General features: G+C 39.7%; 2 protein-coding genes across 13 annotated transcripts in view; one reads left to right on the forward strand and one right to left on the reverse strand.

Moving 5' to 3' along the window:
* The window catches only part of skp1 (S-phase kinase associated protein 1), a 49,115-nt gene that overhangs the window by 12,008 nt on the left and 15,671 nt on the right, over window positions 1–21,436 (forward strand). Inside the window, exons 4-7 of one of the 3 annotated variants that reach the window (XM_008104762.2) lie at window positions 147–290; window positions 925–1,065; window positions 5,923–5,986; window positions 6,362–6,983. In XM_008104762.2, the coding sequence (XP_008102969.1) occupies window positions 147–290; window positions 925–1,065; window positions 5,923–5,958 (321 nt within the window). In that variant the 3' untranslated portion in view covers window positions 5,959–5,986; window positions 6,362–6,983. Of the gene's footprint in view, window positions 1–146; window positions 291–924; window positions 1,066–5,922; window positions 6,984–21,436 lie in introns of those variants that run through there. The other 2 variants (XM_062970365.1, XM_003217394.4) reach the window with 2 other exon arrangements.
* tcf7 (transcription factor 7) overlaps window positions 11,783–21,436 on the reverse strand; it is a 132,298-nt gene continuing 122,644 nt past the window's right edge. For 4 of the 10 annotated variants that reach the window (XM_008104754.2, XM_008104756.2, XM_008104755.2 and 1 more), the window contains 2 exons: window positions 20,332–20,404; window positions 11,783–16,175 (listed from right to left, as the gene is read on the reverse strand). In XM_008104754.2, the coding sequence (XP_008102961.1) occupies window positions 15,860–16,175; window positions 20,332–20,404 (389 nt within the window). In that variant the 3' untranslated portion in view covers window positions 11,783–15,859. Of the gene's footprint in view, window positions 16,199–20,331; window positions 20,405–21,436 lie in introns of all 10 variants that reach the window. The other 6 variants (XM_008104759.3, XM_062970363.1, XM_062970364.1 and 3 more) reach the window with 3 other exon arrangements.

The following is a 21,436-nucleotide window of genomic DNA, read 5'->3' on the forward strand; positions in this document are numbered from 1 at the left end:
ATGACAGTTCCATCTGTTTAAATGAGTAAAACATGCACAAATTTCCAATAATAATGTTACTGTACTCAACAGTGATTATGGACAAATGCCTCCTAAACATGACGGCCCTGAGACTTTAAAAAGATAATTTACTCCTATTTCTAAAGGTCATCCAGTGGTGCACTCACCATAAAGATGATCCACCTCCCCCTGAAGATGATGAGAACAAAGAGAAACGAACAGATGACATCCCTGTGTGGGACCAAGAATTTCTTAAAGTAGACCAAGGAACTCTCTTTGAACTAATTTTGGTAGGTGGATTTTGTATATATCCTGTTATATGCTACAGAGTCATATTGAACTTCGTCAAATAATGAAGTGCAACAAGATGTGTAAGGCTATGGAAATGTTTATCTACCATAGCAGCTTTGTTTTGCAGTGTCATTTCCTTCTTGGTAAAACATTCTTATAAATCTTAAAGGGCAATGTTGAAATACTATTATAATTGTTCTAAAAGTGAAGCATGTCTATGCAAAATACGCAGAAATTCGCTTTTAGCAGGTAAAATAAACTGAAAAGCACAAGTTTGCAACTGGAGAACACGATGCTCAATGAAGTTTGTCCCTCTGAGTCCACAAGTGAAAATGAGTGAACTGGCATCTGTGGCAGACATTGCCATGTTTTGTTGGGCTTCCCTGAGTTCTGGCTCTTTCTTGCCATTTTTTGGTTGTTTCCTAAAGTGGTTTTGAGCATTAGCTGGCAAGAACTTTCAGTTTAGTATACTGATGCATGTGTGTCCTATAATTTATGTTGATATTACAAGATTGCAGACAACAGAAATACACTATTTCTGTTGGTTGCTATTATACCTAATAGTCTTGTAATGAAGTGTATTTTGGAGTAAATTAGTAAGTACATGACTTTACATCTTTCTTTTTCTTAAAGGCTGCAAACTATTTAGACATCAAAGGCTTGTTGGATGTGACATGCAAAACTGTTGCAAATATGATTAAGGGAAAAACACCAGAAGAAATCCGCAAGACCTTCAATATCAAGAATGACTTCACTGAAGAAGAGGAAGCCCAGGTAAAGTGTTTCCTTAATATTTTATGTATGCTCCCCCGCCCCAGGATGTGTTGCCAGTGAAATAACAAATTTATGGTGTTGTTGCTTTCCATAACAAGAATGTTGTTCTATATAACATTCCACCCACAAATTACTTTAGCCTTTGTGGGGTACTTATAATTATCCTAAAAGTAAATTAATGCACAACACTTATAATATTAATGGGGTGTTTGTATGTGTGTGTTCATATGTAAAACATTGTATACATTATTTAAAGATAGTGAAATACCAAACCAAAATGCTATATAAGTGCTCAATAAGTGGTGTATGTATGCCTTCAAGTTGCCTGTTGACGTAATGGGTTCTTTTAGGGAAGGAGTACTCAGAAGTGGTTTTACTAGTTCCTTTGTCTGAATTATAGCCTATAGTGGTCTCCTATCCAAGTACACTCATCGGGGATAACCCTGCTTAGTTTCCAAGATGATATATAGTATCTTTGGATATATTGTGTGCATGGCTAAATAGGTTGCCTGTGGTAACTGCAAATTAAGTGTCATGGTAAACAAAGTTCAAAGCATATGCATAAGTTTTTTAAAATAGCAAATGCCAAGTTTATGAGGACATTTTGCTTGTTTTAGAGTACAGTAGTGTCAAAACTGCCTTTGGATTAATTCCATAGCAGTCTTGGACCAAGTTCACATAACTCTACAGAATTATTTAGGGATTTTATAGCAGTAAGACAATTGTCATGCAGAAGTCGTTCCCATGTCAGTCAGCTGCTCTGGCATCGTAATAAATATCTGAGCACACAGTCTAGCTTATATCAACAATTCACAGTATTAAAGATTTGTTCTTCAATCAAGACAGCTTGAAAAAACAGGGAGGACTGCATGGCACCTCGGTTATGTCATTTGACTAGAGTTTGACAAAGCATAACTCGATTTGTTTGTAGAGAAGACCTTACAGGGACACTCGTCATAGACTGTTAACATTGAAGTCCAGTTTGTATGTTCAAGTCATACACTATTAGAATCATCTGATGGAGGGACTATGGTCATTGGCCCTATTTCATTCACCAGGTCCCACTGCTCTGAGTTGGAAGTGAAAGGCTGATGCAGGAGGTCTACAGCATGTGTGTTACAGGGATGAGACATATGTAGCCCCTCAGGGATGTTTTATGGTCTCTTAGATCTGTATCAAGCCCTCCCTACCCCCAAATATTCCTCTTTCCAGGAGGCCATATTTATCCACATCTGGTTCATAGACTCCCTGCATCTAATAGAAATTTTCACCATAAAGATTGTTTGGTGTGTATGTGAACCTATGAATGGTAGCAGTCTATTTAGTTTAGAATTTAGCCAGTTCTGGAATTGAGTCCAAAAAGCATGGTCTCACGCTCCTCCTCGTGATTGAATGTAAACCATGTGAAATTTGAATGCTTTTATAAGCAAGGTTTTTGTTTTGTCTAAATGTAAGTACATACTTCTTCCTTCTCTTCAGTCTTGGTCAAACAGCACAGTGCTGTGGTTGGAGCATGTACTTATGACAACATACCCAGTGTTGTTTGAGTCTGGTTAGCATTGCTATTAGGAAGTTTTTGACTTTAAAGCTGTTTACAATTGAAAAAACAGAAGAGGTCAAACCCAAATCTGTTTAGCCATAGAGTCACACAGTTGTAGAAAAGATCTCCTGTGACATTAATCCAGCAAAACTGCCAAGCTAAAGCTTCAAATTTATTTTTCTTGTAATTGGAATTTACTGGTTTAGGTCCTAGTGTCTGGAGAAGTTGAAGACAATCTTCATCTTTTACCTGATGTCCCATTAGATTTTCAAAGAATACTGTTACAGTAGAGTCTTGTTTATCCAGCATAAACGGGTGGACAAAATGTTGGATAAACAAAAATGACAGATAATAAGGAGGGATATTAAACACGTACTAAAAAAGGGCCTCCTTCCCAACCCCACTTCATCCTTCCTCTTCTCCCTTCGTTCCTGGCCCGTCGGTGTGGGCTTCACGCCATCCCCAAAGGGCGCCCTCCCTTCTTTCCTCCTCTGCCTTCCTTCCTGGCCTCTTCCTTGCAACGCGAATGGAGAGCCCCGTGAAGGAAGGAAGCTGATCCTTCACTCTTCTTCCTTGGGTTGCAGCAATGGTGGCGGAGATGGACGCCAAAGCAGGCCCCACACCCCAGGCCAGGAGCCCCTTCCCTTAGATCCTTGGGAAGCCCTTGGCCAAGATCTCAGAGACCTCATCTCCTTCTGGTTTGCAAGCTTTTGGGAGGGGATTAACAATTGGGGAGGGGGGCAAGAAGAAAAGGAGGGCCCTCATTTCTAGGAGAATCTGCTTCATTCCCTTTCCCCTGCTTGTCGTCCTGGGGGATGTGGCTAAGGCCTGCGCACCCGGCCAGCGCAAAGCGAAGGGGACAGGAGAGACCTTTAAGTATGCATTGGTGGAGTTTCTTGGGGTTACCTGGCATGATGTGAGTTGTAGTTCACCCACAACCTTATGCATTTTGTACAATTTAAAAAATGACTTTTTCAAATACAGTAAGTCCTTCCATGTCCTCCTGTTGGATAATACGGACTGTCGGATAAGCGGAGGTCGGATAACCGGAATGTTACTGTAGCTCTTAGTATTCTCTTCTCCAATCTAAACATACCCAGTTTTCCAAGCTGTTCTTCATAGATTTTGGTTCTATTATTTATCGAAATATTGACCCTTGTTCATTTAAACAAAGAACGTAGACCAGTGATTCCCAAAGTGGACGCTACCGCCCCCCGGTGGGCGCTAGAGCGATCCAGGGGGCGGTGATGGCACCTATTAGGATACGGGGCTGAGAGGAGGGGCGGGGCCTCTTCCCAAGTACCGGAGACAGGGCTGAACACCTGAGGCAACTGTTAGGACACACATGGGGTGGAGCTAGAGGAGTGTGTGTGGCTTCTTCCCAAGAGCCCGAGACAGGGCTGAGAATTCTATACCTGTCCTGAGGTGCTTGTTGGGACACAGAGGGCGGAGCTAGGGAAGGGGCGGGGCCTCCTTCCAAGAGCCCGAGACAGGGCTGAGCCTATATACCTCTCCTGAGAGGCCTTTTAGGACTAAAGGGCAGGGCTAAGGGTGGGGGTGGGGCCTCATTCCAAGAGCCTCTGTATACCTCCTCTGAGGCGCTTGTTAGAACACGGGGGCAGGATATAGAGGTCCAGCCCCATCAGGCACTTGGGAAGAGGCCCCGCCCTCTCCTCTAGCCCCGCCCCCTGTGTCCTGGCAGGCACCACAGGACAGGGATAGAAGCTCAGCCCTGCCTCAGAGCTCGTAACTCTGCCCATCCCTGTCCTGGCCTCCCATTTGTGGCCCCGCCCACCTCCCCCTCCCAGCCCTGCATCTTGGACTGGAGAGAGGCTCATCCCTGCCCTCTTGAGCTGGAACCACGCCCACCCCTCTAAGCCACGCCCCCTTTCCAGGGGGCACTGAGTAATATTTTTTCTGGGAAGGGGACGTTAGGCCAAATAAGTTTGGGAACCACTAATGTAGACTATTATTCCTAAACTTTCAGTGGAGGATAGATAACACTAGCAGAATGATGTGCTTAAAGCTACCTAACAAATATTTCTGTACTAGAGCTCAAAATGAGGTTTCATGCTTTTGGTAATACTCTTACAGCCTATGGGTTGCATGTTGAACTACCCCCCCCCCCCAAAGTTTGAAGTAAAAAAAAAATCCGATTTCCCTAGCTATGAAATGAATATTTCTCATATGGCCAAAATGAATATTTCTCATATGGCCAGACTTTTCCATGATTGAAACTCAGCAATATAAAGAAATACAAAAATCTTGAAGGGGGGGGGGCACCTTGGGATGGGCTGTCCTAAAGTATGCCAGTGAGTACTGGATAGGCTTAACCATGTTGCTTGCCAGTGAAGGGAGTGGAGGCTGATATATGAAGAGCTGGGTGGCAGGGGGAATAGCATCGCTGTAGGGAGGGTTGGCTAGAAGGGCAAAACTTCATGCCAGTGTATATAGCTACTGAATTACATACAACATTGGATCACTATTGCTTTGTGTTGTGTTTGGTAGGGAAAAGGAGAGAAGGCATTGGGGCCTCTTCTTGTCACTAGCTAGCCTGCCTGCCTGTTAGGCAATTGTGGTTATCTTTACAACAAATCAACCTGTCTCCTCTAGTAGCAGCCACCTGAGCGAAGCTGCTGCCAGGGCAACCTGAAGGTAGTACTGATTGAAGGAGGGATAGGGATGCTCCTGACTGCTAATTTGTTTTTCCTTTATAGACCGTATATATGATAGATAAATGTTTCAGTCTCATGCCATCATTGCATGGAAATGAATCCCACTAAACTCTGTAGAACTTCTTTGGTTTTCTCCTTCAGGCTAACCTGTACAGTTCATGGCAAGGCTTCGTTGCTACAAGTGCAGTACTTTGGCAAAGTCTGGCTTAGGTTGTGGTATATTTCTATGTAAAAATTACTAGTAATGCGGGCAGCCAACAGCTAAAGTTTCGAGCATATTTATATTGCCTAAGTCTTCCTAGGTTTATGTTCATGGTAGCATGAATTAATTACATCACATAACAGAACTCACTCATTTCTAGTTTAACTCTTAATTGCTTCTTCAGAGGAATGCCTATGGTGGATCACACGTGATTGTATTGTGTTCTTGTTTTTAAGCATTATTGGCTCTCATCTAGTGCAAAGTAATTTATTTGGTTAAATGCTTCAATTGAACGTGTACAGGAAGTATGCAATTTCCTATCTTAGACAACAATACTATAGAATGAGTATTTGAATAAGGCGTCCTCATTTGTTGCTTTAGACAGCTTCTGAAACATTGAAAAATATGAATTAAATCCTCAACATTATCTCTGTTTTTAGGTGCGCAAAGAGAACCAGTGGTGTGAAGAGAAGTGAAGTCTTGTGCCTGACACCCAGTGACACTGTAAGGATCGTTCCAAATACTGGTTGCACTGCTTTGTTTATAATTGTTAATATTAGACAACTGCAACAGCAAATGAAGTTGTACTAGTTGGGTGTTGTTCCTCTTGCATGTGTAATGTTTGAAATATGGATTCAAATCCTATGGTTTAGTTTTTACCAGTGTAATCTGATTCCTTTTCCTCTGCTCTGAATAAAACAAAACTAAGTGTGGACTCTGTATGGCAATTAGCACTGCTGCGAAATTAGTCTTTCCATGCTTTTAAATGTGTCACTGTAAGATTAAATATGTAGGATTTCAGAAACATCTGACATTGTAAATAAAATCACTTACAAACGTTTTCTGAAACAGAATTAATGAAGCCTATTTTATTCATAGATCACCAGTGGCTTCTAAGAACTACAGGATATCCCGGAAAACTCATTGGAAGAATTGTTGAGGTTCTTGTTGGTGCCCCAACTGTCTAACAAACCCTGAGAACTTTGTTCATTAAAGATTCATTCTGATGGCATAATACAGGCTTGGCTGAGGCACTGAGAGACATATTGAAACCCTTCTTATAGCCAAATAACAAAGGTTATGCTTGTTAATGGAAATTATTTCCAATGCCAACAGAATAAATATCACTATGCTATCAAAACCAAACTACCAAAGTTAACCTTTTCCGGACAGTTAATATTAGTGCCTGCTATTAGGCAAGCTACACTATTGTCCAATATTTTTTTGAAATGTTTTATAGTTCTGTGAAAGTTGTTAGCCTGCAGTGCTACACAGGCAGTCAGATTGCTGTGACTTGTCACTGCATATACACAGTATGGTGATGTGCCATTTGATGGTTGTCTAGGAAAAACCACTTGTAGGTAGCTGAATAACTTTCAGATTTTACAGTTCCCTTGTAGGGATTAGGGGAATGATATGCAGTAAGCTTGTATTGAATTCCATTTTCTGTATGTACACTAGGGTAGAATAAATTTTAATAAATATTCTTAACTTCAAAAGATCTATGGTGACCTTTCAACATTTAATATGGGGAAACAATTGAGAAGTGGAAGTGGTTGCAAAATGGGGAGGGGGGGGGGCAGGATAGGCCTTGGAGTGAGAAAGACTTGTGGTGCCAAGGCAGAAAAGTCAGATGGGCCAGGAAAGGAGATGAAAAAGAGAAAAGTGAAGAGAAGAACAACACCAGTGCAAGAGATTTTTGCAGCAGCAGAGACTGTTCATACATTCCTGGGAGGGGAGGTATCTTAAAATATTGGTACTTTTTTCAGTTTTGTGGAAACATTGAGGGTAAACTGCACTTTTTGATTTCTGTACTTGGGTACTCCATTTCTGTTTTGCAATGGTGGCTGAAAGATCTATAACCAAAATGTCTCTTGAAGTCTTGCCATAATATATCCAGCAGTATTATCCATTTCCCGTTCTCACTGTAGGTGAAAGAATTGAGTTGTTTGTGTGCATTGCGCCCCTCCCCCTTTTATGGTACTTACTGCTCATGAGGACCAAGAAGACAGTGGTACTTAACCTTTTATTTATCATGGACTTCTTTTTAAAAAATTGTTGCTCCCAACCCACCTAAACTTAAAAGATTTATAAACCTAAACTGCATTAAATATTTATTTAAAGTTGCTTTTCCAATGTCTTCAAATCTGTAGAAAATTGAGAAATAAATAAATGCTTAGGCCTTAAAGCAAAACTCGGAAGTTACTGAACTGCTCTCCTGGAGGATAATGGGAGTGGTAGTACCTGGCATTCGACTTCTGTTTTTTGAGACAGGCTCTGATGCAGTGTGTAGTTGGTGATGGGTTCTTGTGGGTAATTTGAGTTAATGGTGGAAACCTTAATGCACTCAGGGATGTTCCAACTGGCAATTTGGGGTCTCTGCCGCCAATCCATATTCCACTCAGCCCTTCTCGTTTCCCCTGGGCATCAGCGCAATCCTTGGATTGGGTGTGGTGTTTAATTTGTTGGGGGTTTAGATTCATGAGACCTGCTATATCTCACCAACCATTGAAACTGTGCTTGTCACACTCACTTTCTATACACAGATGACACCACTGTTGCCTTGACTATGGTGGGGGTGGAGAGATACCTTTACACATGAGTCATGAATTTTTTATTTCACCACCTTTTCTCCACACACAGTTTTTCTCTAGAATCAATTTTCTTTAGAGTCAAAAGTCTGACTGTCCATCTGACTTACTACTTGTTTTAACTGTAAGAGCTCATGACGTTTTTCAGCTTTTGTGGATCCCCTGAAGGTCTCTTGAGGATTTGTTTGTATGCATCTTCTTTATGCTTTGGGAAGTAGAAAAACATGTTTGCTAGAGCTAATTGGTAAGCTTTCTGTTGAAAATGGACATTTTAAAAATCTGGGAATAGAGCATAGTTCTCTGCATGGAGTATAAGCCTGGGGACTAAGTGGTGCATTCGAATAACAGTGTATGCATGTACTTGGTTTTCTGCCCAAACCAAGCAGACTCTTTAATGTCAGAATAGCACCATATTTGGCTGGACTCTCTATATATAAAAGGATAAAAAAAATTCGGCCTAGGACAAAACAACAAAACAACACATCCCAGAAACACTAAACTTGGCAACACAACCCCTCATCCATACCTCTACGTTCATACAACAAAAAGAAAAGAAAAATAAAGTCCTAATTAGAGGAAAAGGAATAATTGTTTTTTATCCAATTGCTGCCAGTTCCAAGGCTAAACTCTGCCCACTTGGTCTCCTAGCAACCTACTCAGCCCAGGGGACAGGCACAATTGGGCCTCAGGCCTCTTCCCCACTGCCTATAAAATACAGATTATCTGATTTTAACTGGATTATATGGCAGTGTAGACTCAAGGCCCTTCCACACAGCTATATTACTCATTTATACTCTTATATTACCTGCTTTTAACTGGATTATCTTGAATCCACACTGCCAGATAATTCACTTCAGTGTGCATTTTATACAGCTGTGTAGAAGGGGCCTCCTATAATCCAGTTCTAAGCAGATAATATAAGATTATAAATATACAGTAGAGTCTCATTTATCCAACATAAACAGGCCGGCAAAACGTTGGATAAGTGAGACTGTTGGATAAGAAGGGATTCAGGAAAAGCCTATTAAACATCAAATTAGGTAATGATTATACAAAGTAAGCATCAAACATGTTATACAACAAATTTGACAGAAAAAGTAACAACCATACAACAGACATTCAATACCACCGCTACCTCAACAAGTTCTCACCAATACCACCAGACAACACCACAGCAACGCGTGGCCGGGCACAGCTAGTCTATCTATATATGTAAAAATGTAATGTTCATTTTACTATGGAGTAAACAACAAAACCACTGAACCCAATCACACCAAATTTGGCCACAAAAGACGTAGTCAACCAAAATATGTCTTTCAATAAAAAAACCTAGAAAAATAGTCCAAATTACTGAGGATGAGGAAGAGCCTTTCTCCCCCTAACTGCTAGTTAGAAAGGTAGGCTCTGCTGCCTTTAGCTCCCCCCTGCTGCCTTTAGGCCCCACCCCCTTCATATCCTTGCAACTCCCTCAGCCAAAATGGTGCCCAGGGCACAGGCAAAGTGCACTTAGGCCTGATCTACACTGACTATAAAATACAGATTATCTGATTTGAACTGGATTATCTTGAGTCCACACTGCCATATAATCCACTTCAGTGTGGATTTTATACAGCTGTGTATAAGGGACTTCATACAATCCACTTCTAAGCAGATAATATAAGATTATAAATATAATATGAAATAATTACTGTGGTATAATACAGAACAATATAATATCTAAAACCAGGACAGTAAATCAAAAGCAACACTCTGAAAGCAGGGAAATTGGGAATTCCAGAAAGGAAACCATCAGGGTCAGCTAACACTTCCCAACAAAGGATTCCACAAGGTAGAAAACAGCCAGGCTTTGAGGCTGCAAGGCTTTTCGGTGCTATTCCACCTGGCCAATAAATGATTCTCATAAGCCACAGCAACGCGTAGCCGGGCAAAGCTAGTACTAATATACATGTGTTTACATCAACATTGGTCTGTTTGGAAGTACATTTTGGTATGAGGTGGTGGGATGCCGGTAAGTAGAAAGTATGATGCTCCAATCACTGAGGAAGTACTTCTATCAGATTGCTGGAGAAGCACAGCTTCCATCTGCTCTTTTTTCTTCTTAAAAACAACTTTATTCCTTTGTGACATACACATCCCAGTATTCGATTACAGCAATCAACATAGGCTTCAAAGCATGAAACTGTTCTTTCAAGTGCTGCATTAATTAAGTTCCTACAGAAATGTTATTGGGGTTCACATCTTTAAAGAACAGAAATTTTATTCTGGCCCAAAAGTAGGTTATCTTAATTCTTTGGGCTAAATCGGAGGTTGGCAAATATGGCCCTTTAGCTGTAGCTGGACTACAGTCCCCATCAATGCTGAACAGTCGATTCAATGTTAAAAAATGTTAGAAGTTGCTGTTCCACCTAGAACTGGAGAGTTACATTTTGGCTAAGTCCAATTATAGTCTCCAATAGATTCACTGAGGACTTCATCCCATTATTCTCTTAAAGTGGTCGGAAATATCTTACCATGGTGTTTCGTCCCACTACATTTAAGAAAATTATACCATTTCTCATAACTCATCATTCGCTCTTAATTTGGAGCCTTTCTCCTGAAATCATCCATTTTTTGAGGTAGTGCACTAGCAAGTGTAATACCCGTCTGCTTATTTGAGTATGAAGTACATTTTTATGCAACAACGAAATGTAATTACAGTAGAGTCTCACTTATCCAACACTCGCTTATCCAACGTTCTGGATTATCCAAGCCATTATTGTAGTCAATGTTTTCAATATATCGTGATATTTTGGTGCTAAATTCGTAAATACAGTAATTACAACATAACATTACTGCGTATTGAACTACTTTTTCTGTCAAATTTGTTGTATAACATGATGTTTAGGTGCTTAATTTGTAAAATCATAACCTAATTTGATGTTTAATAGGCTTTTTCTTAATCCCTCCTTATTATCCAAGATATTCGCTTATCCAAGCTTCTGCCAGCCCGTTTAGCTTGGATAAGTGAGATTCTACTGTATCAGTACTGAATCATTATTTTTGGAAACAAAGTGATATGAGCACTTAAAATTGTTCAAATTTAAGGTAGAATTTAAAAGGTGGCAAAAGTGGAATTTCGTACGTCAAGAATACAGTGAAGAAAAAAAATAAGTAAAAGCAAAGTAGAGATCTCTAGAAATTGTGCTACTCTTGCTGAATAAGTTCATTAAAAATTTCCATACAAGGATCATGCAGCAGGATTTTGGAAGATAAGTGGGGCATCGATGCTTGGTAGGACACCACCCACAGGAACACCCATTCCCCCACGGCACCAAAATAATTCAACATGAGCAATCTGACAGATCCCATCACACGTGTAAATAAGTGCTGTTTCTGTTTCTGCACGAATCCTGAGCTCAGAAGATGATCCCCCCCCCCCCCCCCAGTTTCTAAAAGCTTCTAAAACAGTTTACTGATGAAGCATCACGGACAGGTGGAAGTCTGTTTATGTTGTATGATGGGCTCTGGTATTTCATCTCTGAACTCTTTTAGAAGTGTTTAGAAACCCGGAGGGTTGGGAGGGGGTAGTTGTGTGTGATGAAGTCCCGGATCCAGCCTGTTCTAGATGACATTAACAGGTGACTGCCTGTTACATATTCTGTGTTCACATAATGGTGATACTTTGTAATATGGAAAAGGTATTCTAATAAAGAAGCATGTAACAACTTAGTTTATAGGATTATATTTTCCAGTTGTCCATTTTTGAATAGACAGACTGGAATATTTTTATTTATAAAGCCATAAAGAAATTTTGAACATAAAAGCAAAAATACAAGCTCAGGAAAAAAAATTACAACAGTTGATAGTTGAACAAATGAAAGACATTTTCCCTGCTACATACATATAGCGATTTTATGTGACTCGTTAAAAGTGGTATTTCCATGACTTGTACATTCAGACAGGTTTCAGGAAATCAAGTATGTTAAAAGAACTGCAATTGAACATAAAGACTGGAATAAAACATGAAGGGCAAAGCTTTCATTTTTTTAAAAAAAGACATAAATGTACTGAAACAAAAAAACTTCATATAGCATATCTAAAAATCTACTTTTTGGCATTTCAGTGACTTTTTTTTGGGAAGGAGAGTGTATTGGTTGCTTAAAGGAGTATTTGTAAGAGTTAGTGTGTGTAAAAACAACTGGGTTTCCTAATGACAAAAATGTAAATCTTTCACTTATCAACACAGAGCTTGCCTAACCAACACTATTTTGAGGAGTGAGCTATTTATTCCTAACGAACCTAGATCTATGATTGTTCTGGCTTGGGGTGAGAAGGTTTTACAGAATTTATATGTAGCTTTGAGCTTGGGAGGAGAGGGCAATCCCTGATCCTGGTAAGGTAAGAGACATTTAGTGGCACCTGTAGGAGAGTTTCAAAACACTATTATGTTAATACCAATTCTTTTGCAGGTAAAATAAAAGTTCTGAGGCCCAGTTTTGCTTTCATTCAAATGACTTAATACTGAACCTTCTTGCTTATTCTGTTTTAGTTCTCATGTTGCTTGAATGAAAGCAATGTAAGGAACTGTTCTTCCTACCTCACCATAATTTCCTCCCCTATTAGTCAACAAATAACGTTTCTCCAAATAGGAATTTAGCAATTTTCATTACATTGGGCTATATAGAATTAACAGTTTGTTTCCATGGTGCAACCATATTTTTACTAAGTTGTCCAATGCAACTGCCAGATGTCAGCTGAAAATTTCAAGTTGGCATTTCAAACGGTAAAAAAAATGAGATGCGTTTCCAACATTCTGGCCTGAAACTCATGTAAGTTAGGATGATGAACCATTTCTTGCTGTTATGTTGAATTGTTTGGATGATTAGGTATTTCCTCTCTACCTCTTTCCTGAAGTTTCTTATGTAGCAACTTTGCAGACTTTTGTAGAGTACTTGCTTAAATAACACTGGCCCATTTCATTTATCTATAACAAAAGGACTGTATTGACCGCAAATTAAATTTTAGAGACGAATGCTCCCTGTATTTTTTCTTTCTACTTTGTATAGGCATAATACTTCCTATCCATATATCTTAAATTTTGTGTGCAAAGCTAAATTTTCTATATACCTTCCCCTAATATAGGTAAGAATCAACAATTGGAGCAATTGCATTGAAGTCTTTGCCCTAATATAAAAATTTACATTTTTAAGGCAGCTGTACAACATTCTGTTACAAATTATGTTTCCCAAGTGAAGAAAAGTGGGGAACCCTACTGCTATAGACTTACTAGCTGCATGCTACATTCCTTATCTTGTGGCTTCAAGGATTTCCCCCCAAGTATGTAATAAAATGGATGTAATGCAACTGGTCTCATAGTTTTCCCGTTGATAGTCAAAATGGGAATATATTTCACCTCTTAACTGGCAGTCCTTTTTGCCTATGCTGTACCATACACACATATGCGTATATATACTAAAGGGAAAGATCTGCCCTGACAAAAAGGGAACATAAATGTGCTACATCTCAGAAAGGCAGCAGAAACACTTTAAATATTTTTACATAAAAATGACGTGATTTGTATGTTATATAAATATTTAACTAGAAAATGTATATGCTTAAAATGTGCATGTTCTATTGGTCTCTGAAAAAATGAGTTAATCAGGGTATTTCAATTGTTCATGGTAGCCTGGATAGGCCAACTACAGCCTCAAATCCAAACCTCCCGTTGACTTTGTAGATGCATGTCTCTATGACTGCGCAGTGTTTATGTAGCAATACATTGTCTAGGACTGTGTTTTAAAATTTAAAGGGAGGGGAATACGCTAGTGCAAACAAGTCTTAAGGTGAAAGAGATCCTGTTTCAATATGTAAAAAAAATAGTTCAGGCTCTTGCCCTTTTGTCCTAAGTACAAAAATAATTTGGTTATTTTAAAAGGTGCTTTCAGATTGTTTATTCCATGTCATAACAACAATACTGTGTACAGTGTGTATTTTGTATTCAAAATGTGGAAATGGGAAAGTAATGCTGACACTACAAGCAGTTTCTAGTTCTATTAGCTGCTTTGCCTTCTTCACATAATATGTTTTTCTAAAAGGAAAAAAAATGATGACTGCTAAAATATGAAATAACTAACACCAGCATGGTGTTAAGAAAGTATTATCATTTATCATAATAGGACAATAGCGGAGTACAAATACACACATTTGCATGTCTGCTATTGGTTCCAGTTTCAAAATAAAATTCTGAAATAGAATTGTAATGGAAAGCCAGAAAAATCCAAACTTAAATTCAGAAATTCAAGTGTATGACTATTGTTTTTACTGTTCTTTGGTGTCAGTTCTATGCAATGTAGAGAAAGTTGAATAGTGCCAATTTGTCTGAGTCTGGTCAAGGGGGAAAATCCCTGACGAAAGACAATAGTAAGGTTCAGCATTATATTACTGGCCAGTCACTGTATGCAGTTTCATTTAGTGCTTTGGAGGCAGTTATTCTGTGTTTTAGGTTCATGGAATCTGTGTTTATAAGCTCTGACTTACATTGAGGTCTGTGGCTGGGTCCTTGGTTCCTGCTTGAGGATGGAGCATTCCCATCAACACACAATACAATTGTCTTGCATTTTGCAATTCTTTCTCCAGTAGCTCCATATTCCCATGCACATTATTAAGATGCATGAACTGTTCAGGGGAGTGCCTGTCACTATCCTTTGAGGAAAACAGTGCTAGCTCTGATGAATGCATCAGGTAAGTAACATCTCAGCTGTTCTTTACAATAAGCTTTGCCTAGCATTTACGATGGATTAGGAATTATGGAGGGTGAAATCTTCAGGTAACTTCATTTAAATACATAAAACAACATGGGGGGAGAGCAATACAATATAACGTGAATAGGCTTGGTCACATTCTCTGTCAGAAATTTCATCATACAGCATGGTGCTGTGTGGATAAGACTGAAAGTATGGCAAGTAAGTCCTGGGAACCTTTCAGAGAAAGATCACTTAAGATTATTTGTGATTTGACTTTGGCATGCTCCATCTCTGATTGGCTTCAGTAACATTTTGCTTCCCATTACTAGCAGAATCAGAATAAGTAACTTTCACATACCTAAAACATGGCATAATTCAGCTTTTGTTACCACAAATATTTACCATATTTGTTACCATAAATGGGTGGAATGCATACAACTCTTGCCACTAGGTATTTGTGATCTTTGTATATAAACAGAATACTTGCCAGGCCTTAAAACAGGCAGTACATGCTTTTATCACTTCCTATTTCTATGCTGCTGGCATATCCAAATCTTATTACAGCTATGAAAAAAACAGTTGCTTAGAATCAGCAGTTCTTCCTACTTGTGAAGCATAGTAATATATTCCACGTTTTACATTTGCCTACTGCTTTTCAGCTGTTCTGGCATCCCTATATGTTTACTGAATGACTGAAACTTATCACTGAGAAAGAAAAATGAATGTATAGCACCTCTCAGGCTACTATTTACAAACTTGCATGTGCTGTTTTGCATTTAGCTTGTTTGGTAGAAGAAGCATAGAATTTGCGTACTGACCAGAATCAAGTTTGAGTTCTCATTCCTACGTTGTGAAGAGGGGTGTCTGCCATCCCTGCTTCAATGAAAAGCACTTTCAGTGCACCCGTGTTGTCCAAATATTGACTTGGCTTTCACCTGGCTTGGAGACTGCAGCTGGAGGGTGCGATGGGAGGCTGGAGTTGGCTTTGGGTAGCTTCTCTAGGTAGCAAAACCACTCTTAAAAGTGCAGGATGAGCCTTGCTGATGGTTGCTGCTCTGCTGGTGCTATGATCCTATTGATAGTACACTGTACCCTGAGGATTCTCTAGATGCAGCAGGTATACGAGGCATCGCTGAGCATTTTGAAGTAAGTCCTGATGTGCTTCTAGCAGTTTCGATAGGCGCAGGTAGGGGGAAAGGGTCTGCTTGGTTTTGGAGCGTCAAATCCACAGGGGCTGCAAGCTTGTCTGGAGGGAAAGAGGAAGGTGTGCCCTGAAGCACATCCAAAGGGGAAGAAGGGGAATCTATAGCACTTCCATCGGAAGAAATTGGGCTGGCACAGCGTCCTCCTTGTAGGTACCGAATGCACTTCTTTTTCCTCCTAAGAACAGTGAAGAGAGTTATCTGTAAATAAAGGGTGAATTTATAGGGTCATATTCTTAAAATGAAAGCATTGCAGTATTCATTACAGTTATGCCTGGAATATAGTAAACCCATGGGGAAGGGGAGTTGATTTTCTTACCATCTTTCTATGACACTTGCAATTTTTAGAAACATTTCTCAAGTATCTCTTGGCAGTTTTTTTACCACTGGGTGGCAGTATAACTGCAGCATATGTAGACATTCAAACAGAAGAGATTGCCTGGTGGCCTCATGTTTTAGACTACAGCTCCCATCAGGTCATCATTGATGGCCAGTACGCAGGGACTCCGGGACTTCATAGATAAAGAAGAAATTATGTTGTCTACTCCAAAATGCAGTGAGTTGTTGTCGTCCCCCAAATTAAAATTGGGGAAGTTGTGCACATCAGCTGAGATAAAAATAATGCCTTAGTTATTCCTAAGAGATTCACCCCATGTAACTAACTATTCAGTTTGGTTCACTGGATGACAGATGTGAGAAGAAAAAAATCAGTAACAATCCAGTTTGTAAGTCAAGAGATGGTCCTTGTAGATATGTGCTTTTAATTACCTTCTGTCAATGTATGGTAACCCCATGAATTTCACAGGGTGTTATTAGGCAATAAATATTCAAGAAGCAACTTTGTCACTTCCTTCCTATGAAATATGGACTATAGCACGTGGTATTCATTGGCTGATCCTGTTTAGTTTCCGATATCAGATAAATCCACAATGAAATGAAAACGTCTGTAGAAGTAAATGTATTTTCCTCAAAATGGTTCTGCACAGAGGAGACCCGAGTTTCAGTCTGTTTTAACACAACTGAGAACTGTGGATGTCTCGATGTCAATGTGCTTTGCTCTCTCTGTGTTGGTGTCCATCTCCACATGTGCATGTGCAAACAGTAACCGGTCTGGATGTCAGCTGTTCTACTGGGGAGAAAATTTTTGAGAGAAGAAAGCCAACAAATGGTCTCTCCTTGAATCAGTTTTTGCAGAGCAATTATATGAATGCTCATAGAGGTCATCCACTGTACTCAGTAGAGTTATTCCCCAAAAAATGTGTAAAAATGCAACCAGTTTATTTATTTTATTTATTTATTTACAACATTTTTGCCCTGCCTTTCTCACCCGAGGGGACTCAAGGCGGCGTCAAGGAAAAATCTCCCCCCCCCCCCCCCATGTCATGAAAGGTAGAGTATATTTTGCAGGTAACATACCTTTGGAGGTATGGAGATTTACATAAAAATGAAAGGGGGCGAATGTTTCTGGCTAAAAATACTGACTGAATAATTGCCATTTTGCCAGAAAAATGAATGAGAAGAGCTGTACGGCATGCCAAAAAGACTGACGTAGGTTGGCATGCCATCTCAGCTTTCACTGGATTCTCATTTTTATCATTAAATGTTAATCTGCATTTTAGCTTTCGCTTTCCCTCTTCTCTTTCTACATCACCTTTTTATATTTCAAAATACCTGACTCCTCCTGTTCATAAGCACTTTGAAAAAGGAAGGCACACCATGAAATGGCATTTGGTAGGAACCCACACTCTCATTTCAGTCTTTGGGTTTACTGCTCAAATACTTTAAAGGTGCCTATTTATCCTCTCTCCTGTGGTGTTCACAGCAAGATGATTGCTCTCTCTCTCAGTGGGAAGCAACAGCAGCATTTCTTGTGGGTGGATATCCTCAAAGAGATGCATTTTCCTTTTATCTTGATTGGCCAGAGGCACACACTACTATTACAGCAGTGACTAGCAACATCCAAGGGGAAGTCTACTCCTGCACATCATTGATCAACCAAAATGAAGAGGTAAAACAGAAACTTACACAATGTATAAAGAGGAGAGTTGGCTGTTAGGAATATGTAATATGCACAAACATACTCCATTTATCATACCCATATTTCTGGCAATACATAATGCAGAAAAAAACTTTATGGATAGTGTAAGTTTAAGTAGATTGGATCATAGCTCTAGGCTATGTGGTTAAGGTTTTTGTAACTCCTGAATACATTTTTTGATGAACTCTGGACTCTAGCTTTTCTACCACACAATATGAGAAGCCAAAGAATTTGAAAGAGAACCAAGTTTTCTAACAAATGATTTACACCAATGTGGTCTTCATTTCTTTAGTTGGGCCTGGTGCCAGTGCCAAAGTTTGTATGGCGTGTGGTCCATCTGTTGAGCTTACGGAATGGAAAATACTGGGGAGAATATTGTTGGCAGTGATAGACTGCACTCAACTCAAATAATCTTATTAATCTGGAGCTGGCCTATTAGTACAAAGAGAATCAGTATGTAGTCTTGTAGAAGATGAGAAAATAAGCAAGTAAGGAAGCCACCAAAAGCTCTTAAGGGGCATTCCAGCTACTTTGGTTAGTACAGAAGCCATGCTAGCACAAAGCAAAGAATTTGTGAGCTCTTTAGTCTGTAAATCAGACATTTGGAAAGTAATGCCATTGATCCTTTTGCTAACTGGACGGCAGCAGCTTAGTCTTGGATATTTGCTACTATTAAGAAATATTGAATTAATGGTTTTCATGGAGAAGAAATTCTTAGTTTTAATTAATTATGACACAACTCCTCCTCCATAAGTACTGTATTCTGCAGGAAGGTGGGCACTGTGTCAAACTAGGCAGTCTGAAGGTAAATCTTTTAGAGGGACTGTGAAGTCCATTTGGCACTTTTCCACAAACCTTTTTATGCCAGGCAGATAATGGACTACATGATTACAAATTTAATGGGAGAATGTGTGGGCTTTAAAGCTACCTTGATTAGGATAGGATTGTGATGATGAGGCACCAACCTAAGAAGGCAAGAAGTAGAGAGCAGGTTTCATGTCAGTAATAAACAATGCCTTTAATTCTGCTGTGAGTCAGATTCTGCTCTTGAATAGGCCCAAAGCCATCTATGATGATGAGGAGACTCCCAACACAGTATTTGGGGAGGGTGGCAGCCTTGCAGTAGGAAAGGGCTATCATGTACATTTTTTGCTTCACCAGTGGCTCTATCCAAGTCACAACAGCTGCAAAATGAGCCTTTTTCTTCATAATTAATTCATGTAACATAAACTTCCACAATCATAATTTTTGTGATATAGTTTGGGGGGGGGAGAGATCTGGCTTTGGACTTCAGTATCCTCAATGGCCAGTCAGAATGTCCAATAAAGTCTATGAATGAAGAGGGCTGTGGTCCAAAAGAGTTGAGGCAACCAAAGGTCCTGTATCTACTCTCATACAATTCCTGTTCCAGGAACAAGAATGTCTCCTCCAGAAGAGTAAGCTGGCCACACTGAGGGAACTTCAGGATATGTGAGATAATTTACCCTCATCACTACTTCTTTATATGAGACTGCACATAGCTAGTACTGATTCTAGGTTGAAAACCACTGATTTCTCTATGATCACCTTCTCATCCTTGAGCAAAATACAGATGAGAGAAGTGACATTAGAGGATTAAATGGACAGTCTTATTAGCTTTCACCTTCTTTTAGATTTAGCTAGGCTCTTCATCTAAACGGGGGGAAATCTCAGGCTAGCCTGTACTCCACCAGTTCTTCACAAGCTATCTGATGCAAGGGGGACTGACCATTTATTTTTCCAATATGCTGATGATCAGTACTGAAGGTGTGTACATTGGCTATAGTTGTTACCTGGCAGCCAATAGCACCAGTTCACTGACCATCAAATTAAACATGATTGCTTTATACTCCTCACTCTTTGAAGATTGCTCCCTCTTCTTGTGCTGCACATAGATGCAACTATTTCCTCCACACACCTTGTGTTTGACATTGTTTAAGTTTAGAGACAAGGGTAACCAGGCACATGTGACACCTTTGGATTTAATTGACATACACAAATTCTAGCTCAATGGCTTATACATAAACGATTATATATTTTGAATGACTGTTATTCTCACTCCCCTGTCTTAGAAGAAGAAAGCATGTGGAGGCAATATTAAAACAGGAGCAATGTGAAAAAGCTAGGGAGGCCACAAGAAGCAAGTCTAAAGAGTGCAATTAGTAGTGTTAGGCCCAAAGGAAGCTGTAGAAACAGTGCACAAAAAACCAAAACCACACAGAAGAACAATTTGTAGCCTAAGGAACAAGCCTGGAAAGCAAAGGTTTCCAATACACACCTGCATGGGCCGCACCAGTCCATTTGTTGGTTGAGGCCAAAGCGAGCTCTGCATTTCTTAGGAGAGGCAGGATCTGAACAAGGAGCATGCGTGGCGGAGAATGGGCAAGGCAGAGGCACAAACAGCAGCAAGAGCAGGAGGAAGAAGAAGAAAAGACGCAACATCAATTTAACTGCCGGAGGCAAAACTAAACAGGCCACATAAAACCTTATTTGGCAACAAGTTTCTGCCGGCTGCAGCAGTATCTCATCTGGAACAAAGGACACATTAGGTAAATAATCAAAATGACCTGACTGAGGACGACCCAAAATGCAGTGGTTGGGACACTGCTCTCTGGTATAAAGTACTAGAATGTACTTTATAAAAATGACTGGTGTGTGCGTGTGTGTGTGCGCGCATGTGTGTGTATGCACACACATACACCATGCAATCTCATTAAGATATATTCTGCTAAGGACCATCAGACTTCCAGCCCATGATGAAGAGAATTTTGCTTGATAGCCAAATGATCTCCTGAAGTAGGGGACTACAGTTGCAGATCTGTGTACTTAACTGAAAATCAACTCTACTGGCCTCAGTAAGACATGCATCAGAAAAAAAAATCTGCTTAGCTTTTGGCTGCATGGATGCAGTCTAATGCCAACATGGGCATTAATGATATGGACTAAATGATATGTCATTTAGTATATGGACTTGAGGACAGCAGTTGAAAGGGGTTGATTCTGTTTGCATCTGCCATTTTCACTGGCACTAACGGAATACCAAAATGTTTTTGCTACTAGAATGAAATATCTACGCCTATTTTTTAAACTGATCTAGATTGATTCTATCAAATTATGTTGGAGCATTGCACAATAAAATGATAAAACTCAGATACAATAAAATTTTCACGGGGATTCTGACTGCTGTAATAGCCTCACTCATGGAGAGAAATAGCTTATTTGGAGATGATTGGCATGTATTGACATGACATGCTAATTTACTGACTGGAGAGAAGGATTGTTGGAAGGGAAGAAATATATTCCAGAGACCACTGAACTTACATACATTTGGAAAATAAGGTATAAATGTTTTTGGCAAGATGAAGGGACTGAAGTTTAATGCA

This window comes from Anolis carolinensis, chromosome 2, assembly GCF_035594765.1.
Source record: "Anolis carolinensis isolate JA03-04 chromosome 2, rAnoCar3.1.pri, whole genome shotgun sequence".
NCBI classification, from domain to species: Eukaryota; Metazoa; Chordata; class Lepidosauria; order Squamata; family Dactyloidae; genus Anolis; species Anolis carolinensis.